This window comes from Oncorhynchus mykiss, chromosome 13 (genome assembly GCF_057628025.1).
Source record: "Oncorhynchus mykiss isolate SJ-2025 chromosome 13, ASM5762802v1, whole genome shotgun sequence".
NCBI classification, from domain to species: Eukaryota; Metazoa; Chordata; class Actinopteri; order Salmoniformes; family Salmonidae; genus Oncorhynchus; species Oncorhynchus mykiss.
The window spans coordinates 15,542,053-15,552,500 of record NC_143034.1 but is presented as its reverse complement, the minus strand read 5'-3'; the positions used below and the strand labels follow the sequence as shown (position 1 = coordinate 15,552,500).

The window sequence follows — 10,448 nt, the reverse complement described above, 5'->3', positions numbered from 1 at the left end:
ACAGGCTACATTAGACTATATATGGACAACAGGCTACATTAGACTATATATGGATAACAGGCTACATTAGACTATATATGGATAACAGGTTACATTAGACTATATATGGATAACAGGCTACATTAGACTATACATGGATAACAGGCTACATTAGACTATACATGGATAACAGGCTACATTAGACTATACATGGATAACAGGCTACATTAGACTATATATGTATAACAGGCTACATTAGACTATACATGTATAACAGGCTACATTAGAATATATATGGATAACAGGCTACATTAGACTATATATGGATAACAGGCTACATTAGACTATACAGTATATGGACAGCAGCAGTCAATACAGCAGACTATGGTGATGATGATACTGATTCCTCTGCTAACGAATGCTACTACCAGTACTGTACACAAGGGTCAACAGTGTAACATAATATGAAAGTGGCATGGTGTACTACTACAGACATCAGTGTTTGTGTGATTAAATGTGACTTTGTCAAGTAGTCAGTGTTGTGTTTCACCATTCTACCTGATGTATTGTCAGTTTGGAATGTTGTTATTAGCCAAACATCATTGAGGACATTATTATTAGGATGGTGCAGTAATGTTGAGATGCCAGTAGGAGGAGCTCTAGTCTAGAACACTGGAACCTTCAGTACCACTTTGATTCAGCTGATGAGGAGAGTAAATTGAATGTGTTTGTAGAATAGAATGAATGACATCATGGAACTGACCAAATGTGAATGGAACTTTGACCTGTTCCATGTAGAACTCAGAGGGACAAGACAACACATTCTAAGATATTATAAACATTCCATATAGAATAGTCAACATATTAAGATGGTTCTGTATTTAAATAAAAGTGGAATTGGGGGACATTTTAGAATTGGGGTCCATTTTAGAATTGTAGGGCCCATTTTAATACAGTAACCTCCCTTCTCTGATGTACTGTTCTGGTCGTCATGCATGTTAATGTCTTAAAGAGGAAGAAAGGACTGTTCTGCATCAGCTACTTGTGTTCTGACTACATAAATATGTATCAACCACAGAACTGACACTTACTAGCAGTTGCCACAAACTACCAGTAAGTTAACTCACTGTACAAGACCTCTCCCCTTCACTTCACTCTGTAGGTACTCTAGACAATATCTTGAAATATAGTTTTTGGTTATTTGTTTTTAGTAATAAGTCATATACTTGAGGGTAATGTATCATTTTACTTGTTGTTATGTTATGAGATGTGTTTTGGTTGTTACATCAGGGTCAGTATTCATAAAGTGTCTCAGTGTAGGAGTGTTGCTCTACATAGAGATGAGATGATTAACCAGGGTAAAAAAAGACATGCAAAATAACAATTTAACACTGCAGTATGTGTGTGTGTGTGTGTGTGTGTGTGTGTGTGTGTGTGTGTGCGGGGGATTTGTACACTGCTAGACATGACCACCTTGTTAACCTGATAGCCAGCCAGGTGAGACAAGTATTCTAGCATATGCATATACAGTGGGGAGAATAATTATTTGATACACTGCTGATTTTGCAGGTTTACCTACTTACAACGCATGTAGAGGTCTGTAATTTTTATCATAGGTACACTTCAACTGTGAGAGACGGAATCTAAAACAAAAAAACAGAAAATCACATTGTATGATTTATAAGTAATTAATTTGAATTTTATTGCATGACATAAGTATTTGATCACCTACCAACCAGTAATAATTTCGGCTCTCACAGACCTGTTAGTTTTTCTTTAAGAAACCCTCCTGTTCTCCACTCATTACCTGTATTAACTGCACCTGTTTGAACTCAATCAAACAGACTCCAACCTCTCCACAATGGCCAAGACCAGAGAGTCTTGTGATGGTGAGTTGTGTTTAGGAGTAGTATTAACATGAGACACAGTGATGGTGGGTTGTGTTTAGGAGTAGTATTAACATGAGACACAGTGATGGTGGGTTGTGTTTAGGAGTAGTATTAACATGAGACACAGTGATGGTGGGTTGTGATTAGGAGTAGTATTAACATGAGACACAGTGATGGTGGGTTCTGTTTAGGAGTAGTATTCACATGAGACACAGTGGTGGTGGGTTGTGTTTAGGAGTAGTATTCACATGAGACACAGTGATGGTGGGTTGTGTTTAGGAGTAGTATTAACATGAGACACAGTGATGGTGGGTTGTGATTAGGAGTAGTATTAACATGAGACACAGTGATGGTGGGTTCTGTTTAGGAGTAGTATTAACATGAGACACAGTGGTGGTGGGTTGTGTTTAGGAGTAGTATTCACATGAGACACAGTGATGGTGGGTTGTGTTTAGGAGTAGTATTAACATGAGACACAGTGATGGAGGGTTGTGATTAGGAGTAGTATTAACATGAGACACAGTGATGGTGGGTTCTGTTTAGGAGTAGTATTAACATGAGACACAGTGATGGTGGGTTGTGTTTAGGAGTAGTATTAACATGAGACACAGTGATGGTGTGTTGTGTTTAGGAGTAGTATTATCATGAGACACAGTGATGGTGGGTTGTGTTTAGGAGTAGTATTAACATGAGACACAGTGATGGTGGGTTGTGATTAGGAGTAGTATTAACATGAGACACAGTGATGGTGGGTTCTGTTTAGGAGTAGTATTAACATGAGACACAGTGATGGTGGGTTGTGTTTAGGAGTAGTATTAACATGAGACACAGTGATGGTGTGTTGTGTTTAGGAGTAGTATTATCATGAGACACAGTGATGGTGGGTTGTGTTTAGGAGTAGTATTAACATGAGACACAGTGATGGTGGGTTGTGTTTAGGAGTAGTATTATCATGAGACACAGTGATGGTGTGTTGTGTTTAGGAGTAGTATTAACATGAGACACAGTGATGGTGGGTTGTGTTTAGGAGTAGTATTATCATGAGACACAGTGATGGTGTGTTGTGTTTAGGAGTAGTATTAACATGAGACACAGTGATGGTGGGTTGTGTTTAGGAGTAGTATTAACATGAGACACCGTGATGGTGGGTTGTGTTTAGGAGTAGTATTAATAACATGAGACACAGTGATGGTGGGTTGTGTTTAGGAGTAGTATTAACATGAGACACAGTGATGGTGGGTTGTGTTTAGGAGTAGTATTAACATGAGACACAGTGATGGTGGGTTGTGTTTAGGAGTAGTATTAACATGAGACACAGTGATGGTGGGTTGTGTTTAGGAGTAGTATTAACATGAGACACAGTGATGGTGGGTTGTGTTTAGGAGTAGTATTAACATGAGACACAGTGATGGTGGGTTGTGTTTAGGAGTAGTATTAACATGAGACACAGTGATGGTGGGTTGTGTTTAGGAGTAGTATTAACATGAGACACAGTGATGGTGGGTTGTGTTTAGGAGTAGTATTAACATGAGACACAGTGAAGGTGGATTGCGTTTAGGAGTAGTATTAACATGAGACACAGTGAAGGTGGATTGCGTTTAGGAGTAGTATTAACATGAGACCACCTGGAAAAATGGCTACCTCAGTATTTTACGCAATATTTTCTGCGGGAGACACCATGTGACCACTATATATGGTCCCTTACGGCCATTCTTCAATGGAAATGCCTAAAAAGACGCCGCAATGTTGTAGACACCTTGGGGAATACGTGAAAAATGTAAGTTCATTCGTAGCTCATTCACAGCCATATAAGGAGTCATTGGCATGAGGCGGTTTCAAAAAATGTGGCACTTCCTGGTTGGATTTTTTTCTTGGTTTCGCCTGTAACATCAATTCTGTGGCACTCACAGACAATATCTTTGCAGTTTTGGAAACGTCAGAGTGTTTTCTTTCCAAAGCTGTAAATTATATGCATAGTCGAGCACTCTGTAAGTACTCTTGACAATATCTTGAAATATAGTTTTTGGTTATTTGTTTTTAGTCATAAGTCAAATACCTGAGGGTAATGTATCATTTGTGTGTGTGTGAGAGAGAGAAAGAGAGTGAGAGAGTGAAAGTCACTGGCTGTTTAGCCTCACAGCTTGAGGATAGGTGCTATCATTGAACCTGGTGGTCAGTCTTTAGTCACTGGCTGTTTAGCCTCACAGCTTGGGGATAGGTGCTATCATTGAACCTGGTGGTCATTTAGGCTGCTGTACAGCTTGACGGACTGTAGAGGATTGAACATTTATCCTTCTATATATGGGGTTCTGAGAATAAAACAACTTCAGAACAATCAATGTAGAAATATGTGTTTACAGTTCAATAAGTGATTTTTGGTTGTTGTTTACAATGATGATGATGACTACTGTATATATTAGGAATTTATTTTTGCATCATGTCAGTTTAAGTAGACAGACGTAGACAGACATGCAACACATCACACACATTACATACATAGTGCAGTAGACTTACAGACAGACAGTATTCACATAGACAACCATTTAGCACAATACAACACAACACAATATGAGCCTGGTTCATTTTCAGTAATGAGGCCCTGTACCCCCATTTACAGTTTCTACTTCAATGTATCAGGTGGAGTTATTCACCAGCTATAGAGTGAGTTGTTGTTTATGTTTCTAAGACTGCAGGGTGGGAGATGCAACAATGGCCTTGAGAACAGCAGGAAGTGTGTTGGTGGTCTTTCTCTGGTCTGTGACAGGTATGGTCTCATTTATAACTTATATGTTTTTCAATCTACAGACATGTGTATTACATTTGCTTGTGTTCTGTTAGGCATCTCCACTTCACTTTAAATAGTTATGTTTTACACCTCACTGAGTGATGATTATCTGTGGTTTCCAATATGGCAACAAAGTGTGGACAAACCCGAAACAAAGTTTGAGCCAGAATACCTTGTTCTAATTCTGATACCATTGTGATGTCTAACTGTGTTTCAGTGGTACTGGGTCAGGATGTCTGGAGTGTTAGATACACCACTCAGAGTATCTGTACCTTGAAGGGGTCATCAGTGGATCTGTTCTGCTCTTACACATATCCCAGAGGTAAACTCAAAACAACCCTCTGGTCCACTAAAATGGAGGCTGGTAAAGAACCTAAAGATCTAGGTCAGGACCCAAAGTATGCAGGTCGTCTGGAGTATCATGGAGATAAGAAGAATGACTGTACCCTGGAAATCACAGACCTGAGAGAGAGAGACTCAGCTACGTACAAGTTCAGATTATTAACAGATCAGGAAGGAGGGAAATATTCTGGAAGTCCTGGAGTCACTCTGTCTGTCACAGGTATAGTTACATTCAATATAGTTAAACTGTTGAATTCCATTTAGTTCAGGAAAATTATCTTGGTTTGTGTTTATTTCTGTATAACATAGGATTTCTTCCATCTTTGTATTAGAGTGATAAAGGGATTTACAGTGATATTGATTTTTCTCCAGGTCTTCAGGTGAAGGTGACTGGTGGACATCAGGATAAGACACTGACCTGTATCACCACCTGTACTCTGACTGGCAACCCCACCTACATCTGGTACAAGAACGGACAACATCTAGATGAGAGCACCTCCCCCCAGTACAAAGACCCAGTCTCCAGTAACTATGAAGACACTTACTCCTGTGCTGTAAAAGGCCATGAGGATCTCCACTCTCCTGCAGTGTGTGAGTGTGAATCTAATATGGAATCTAATACAGCAAGTATACAGAATGATTGTACTACGTCCTTTTGGTCTCACTGTATAATTTGATGGGGCTTTTATGAAAATAACTGAAAATACTGTATAATGTACTCATGTGATTCCATTATGTTTTAGGTGTCCAGGGTCAGGACTGCAACACAGTGACTTACACCAAGAGGACAATCTGTGCCTTGAAGGGGTCAACAGTGGACATTTCCTGTACTTATGGCAGTGGTTATGATACAGTCACATCATCACTCTGGTTTAGTCCTAAACAGAGATCTAGGTGGAGGGATGAGTTGATGCCTGAGGACCTAACCTCAAACCCAGGGTATGGAGGTCGTGTGGAGTATGTTGGAGAGAAGGAGAGCGGTCGTTCCACCCTGAGAATCACAGATCTGAGAGAGGAGGACTCTGCTGAGTACAAGTTCATATTCAACACACAAACCTCAGGATGGGGGTACAGTTTCCCTGGAACAACTCTGACTGTCACAGGTAACACTGGATCATGTTTATTCATAATATCTGGAGGAAAGTTTTCTGGCTCACCTGTCTCCCTGACTGTCACAGGTAATCTGTCACACATCTCACATCTATGACACATATCAAGATAGCTGTAATGTGAGTGTTGTTTTGTATGTATGCTAATGAGAATGTTGTGTTTTAATCTGTTTTATTGATTCTATGGATCTCAGGACTTCCTGGAAAACAGTGGAAATTATTACAGAGTTGACTGTCCTGTCTAAATATATCAAATTAATGACCTTAATTACCTTATTTAAGGGAAGTCATGCAGACACTGCAGTGTTATGTAACAGGGAAAAAAATATATAATATTTCACATAAGAGGACATATATAAGAGGAGAATAATGATGTGGTTCCTTTGACTCTAGATGTTGTGTTGGAGATGGATCCTACATCTGTGTCAGAGGGGGAGAGAGTCACACTGAGATGTAGAACCAAATGTACACTGGACCCCATCACAGCCTTCAGTTGGTATAAGAATGGACAGCCTATACCAAACAGCAACATCTTCTCTCCTGTCTATATCCTATTCTCAGTCAGCAGTGAGGATACAGGCAGATACTCCTGTTCTGTAGAAGGACATGAGGATCCCCCCTCTGCTGAAGAGACTCTCACTGTCACATGTAAGTACATTTGGGATTTTAATGTCCAGTTTGATTTACTGACAATGTTGATACTTGAATTTAGAATAGATTGTTTTACACATAAATATATCTATCAATACATATTTTAGTGTGTAACATCCTGTCACTCCCTGACCATAGAGAGCCCTCGGTTCTCTATGGTGTTTAGGTCAGAGCGTGACTAGGGGGGTGTTCTAGTCATTTATTTTCTATGTGGCTGGTTTGTGTGGCTCCCAATTAGAGGCAGCTGGTAATTGTTGCCTTTAATTGGGGATCATTTTTAGGAAGCCCTTTCTCCCACCTGCATTGTGGGATATTGTTTTTGAGTGAGTTCATGGTGCACCTCAGTACTGTCGGGCGTTGTTAGTTTCTTGGTTTATTTTAAGTTTCACTAAAAATAAAGATGTGGAACTCCAATCATGCTGTGCCTTGGTCCGTCTCTCCACACGATCGTGACTCATCCATTTCCCTGAATGTGCATTACCACAATGTCATCATTATTTTTAGTGATTCTGTTTCACATTTTCTTTTGCTCTGAATTAATAATTTATAAATTATTTCAACTAAACACAAATGTTGCTATAAATAAATACAATGTATTTTACACCAGATGGTCCAAGGAACACCTCAGTGTCAGTCAGTCCCTCTGGTGAAATAGTGGAGGGCAGTTCAGTGACTCTGACCTGCAGCAGTGATGCCAACCCACCTGTTGACAAATACACCTGGTACAAGAAGAACGTAACCTCACCAAAAGCATCAGGACAGAGTTACAGCATCACTAACATCATCTCTGAGGACAGAGGAGAATATTACTGTGAGGCCCAGAATGGAAGAGGATCTATGAACTCTACAGCTCTGATGATCATTGTAGCAGGTAAAGTTACATCTTCAATACTTCAATACCAAATGATGTTCAATAAGAAATTATGTTTCAAGGTATCTTCTTCTAGTTTGCCTCATTACACTTTGGTTTATAACTATACATAGGCTTCTATATACAAGTATTACATTAATGTCCTGTATTGCTGTATATTTATTTTCACTTCATAATAACATGTCCTCATGTCATCCATTTCATCTATTAGGGAAACAAACCTCAGTTCAGACTGCAGCTGTAGGAATCATAGTTGTTGTTCTGGTTCTCATCCTCTGTCTCTCTGGACTAATGTGGTTCAGGTGAATGAAAATAGATATTTGTTTTATTCTTTCACCTTAACACACTGATTTGTTATTAACTTAATTCCTTCATTGAGTTATAGGCCCAATGCCCATAACCACGAGGCCACCTGGGGTGGCAGGTAGCTTAGTGGTTAGAGCGTTGAACTTGCAACCAAGATTGAATCTCTGAGCTGAAAATATAAAAATCTGTCATTCTGCCTCTGAACAAGGCAGTTAACCCACTGTTCCTAGACCAGTTAACCCACTGTTCCCAGGCTGTCATTGTAAATAAGAGTTTGTTCTTAACTGACTTGCCTAGTTAAATAAAGGTAAAAAAAACTGTTAAAATGTATTTGTAATATATCAACTTACTTACTTACAGAGCAGAACTCACTCTGTCCATCATTACAGGAGATCCACAGGAGGAAGTGATGCCACAGCAGACACACAGGTGATTATATCAGTTGCAACAGGGTTTCAGCTGTGTCGTGCTGGGCAAAAAACTAAATGTTCACCCAGGGGGTTACAACTCCATTTTCATTCATTTACGGTGACAGTCTCTTTCATACTATTTTCATTGTTCTCTCTCTCTCTCTCTCTCTCTCTGTCTCTCTGTCTCTCTCTCTCCACAGAGTGTCCGTCCTGACTGTAACAGTGACACGTACACAGGTCTGAACATGAGGACCATGTCCCCTGACTACGACACTCTGATAGTAAGTCTATTTTAATGAATTTGGTTTAGAATAAATTATGGAAAGACTGGGGTTTCAAAGAACTCATGCATTTCCTCTCTCCCTCCCTCTCCTTCTCCCACTCTCTCTTTCTCGCTCTCTCTCTTTCTGTCCACAGAGTGTCCATCCTGACCCTAACAGTGATACGTACACACCTCTGAACATGAAGACCAGGTCACCAGAGTATGACACCCTGGCAGTAAGTGTGTGTGTGTGTGTGTGTGTGTGTGTGTGTGTGTGTGTGTGTGTGTGTGTGTGTGTGTGTGTGTGTGTGTGTGTGTGTGTGTGTGTGTGTGTGTGTGTGTGCATATAACATGTTTAGTGGGAGTGCTACTTCAGTATCTCTCTTTTCAGAATGTGAGGGGAATCTCCCACTGAAGAGAAGCAACACCGAACCTGGACTGAAGAGAACAACCACAGATTCTGGACTGAAGAGAAGCACCACAGAACCTGGACTGAAGAGAATCATCACAGATCCTGGACTGAAGAGAACCACCACAGAACCTGGACTGAAGAGAAGCACCACAGATCCTGGACTGAAGAGAACAACCAACATTGAACCTGGACTGAAGAGAAGACCACAGATCCTGGACTGAAGAGAACAACCAACATTGAACCTGGACTGAAGAGAAGCACCACAGAACCTGGACGGAAGAGAAGCACCACAGAACCTGGACGGAAGAGAACCACCACAGATCCTGGACTGAAGAGAAGCACCACAGATCCCGGACTGAAGAGAAGCACCAACATTGATCCTGGACTGAAGAGAAGCACCAACATTGAACCTGGACTGAAGAGAACCACCAACATTGAACCTGGACTGAAGAGAACCACCAACATTGAACCTGGACTGAAGAGAACCACCAACATTGAACCTGGACTGAAGAGAACCACCAACATTGAACCTGGACTGAAGAGAAGCACCAACATTGAATCTGGACTGAAGGTTCCAATACAAAACGAGGCCTTACACCTCTATTCTATTGCTGCCATATCTAGAAGTTTTTACACACCATGAACTTTAACTTTTCAGTAAATACTGGAGTATACATTTTGGAATGGAATATATTGATGATAAATGAGATGGGTTATATTTTGATGTAAATCTGTTTACTATCTTTAGTTTTAATTCTGATCTTTTGATGGGATTTTGTCATATACAGATGTTTTATAACATCAATAGTCCTACTTTCCTCAGCAACTAATTTGGATAATATTGATAACAGCTTTTTAATATATTCAGCTCTTGGACCAAGTTTCTCCGGATGTGTTTAATGATGATTAACTTTGTATTGCTGTCAGATATTATTACTAATTTTATATTACGTAATACAATATTGTTCCGTCATTATATATTTTTTATTTTAAAATAAATGTAATCAGTCCATTATTATAATTTCCAACATTTTGGTAGGCTATTTGTTAGTCAACTTGTCTATCATTTCTAAATACATGCAGTGGCGACACGTCATTCAGGGCAGCTGAGGCAGAGCTAAATCTGTTTTCAGCCCCATGGTTAGCTTTTTCTGTTGCTTGTTTTGCATATTTTGAAATTAATACGTGACACATATCAGTTTGCAAATAAAGTTAATAAATAAATAAAGCATTGAGTTAATAAAGTCGCATAGAAACATGGTCTCTTTTTTCCTTTCTTTAGTTAAGGCAGCTCCAAAATGAAGGTGTTGCAGCCTAGCTTAGTGCTTTCTGTGGTGGTGGGGCAGCCAGCATAAAATACGGAGCGTAGGGGTTGGTAATGTTCTCTAGTTGTGCTGTGATTGGCTCAGTGTTCTGTCACTCATGGGGACAC

General features: G+C 39.9%; 1 protein-coding gene and 1 long non-coding RNA gene across 2 annotated transcripts; both read left to right on the top strand.

The window, feature by feature from the left end:
• Window positions 1-3,766: 3,766 nt before the first annotated feature.
• LOC149978723 (uncharacterized) lies at window positions 3,767-6,293 on the top strand. Its single transcript, XM_090195511.1, has 5 exons — window positions 3,767-3,856; window positions 4,555-4,632; window positions 4,871-5,215; window positions 5,368-5,586; window positions 5,739-6,293. The coding sequence occupies exons 1-5, from the start codon at window positions 3,838-3,840 to the stop codon at window positions 6,200-6,202; spliced, it is 1,125 nt and encodes a 374-aa protein (XP_090051637.1). The 5' UTR covers window positions 3,767-3,837; the 3' UTR covers window positions 6,203-6,293.
• A 2,006-nt stretch (window positions 6,294-8,299) lies between these two features.
• Window positions 8,300-10,272, top strand: LOC118940324 (uncharacterized). The gene is made up of 4 exons (XR_016485713.1): window positions 8,300-8,361; window positions 8,543-8,623; window positions 8,760-8,840; window positions 8,996-10,272. It is a non-coding gene; the product is annotated as an uncharacterized LOC118940324 (long non-coding RNA).
• The last annotated feature ends 176 nt before the right edge of the window (window positions 10,273-10,448 follow it).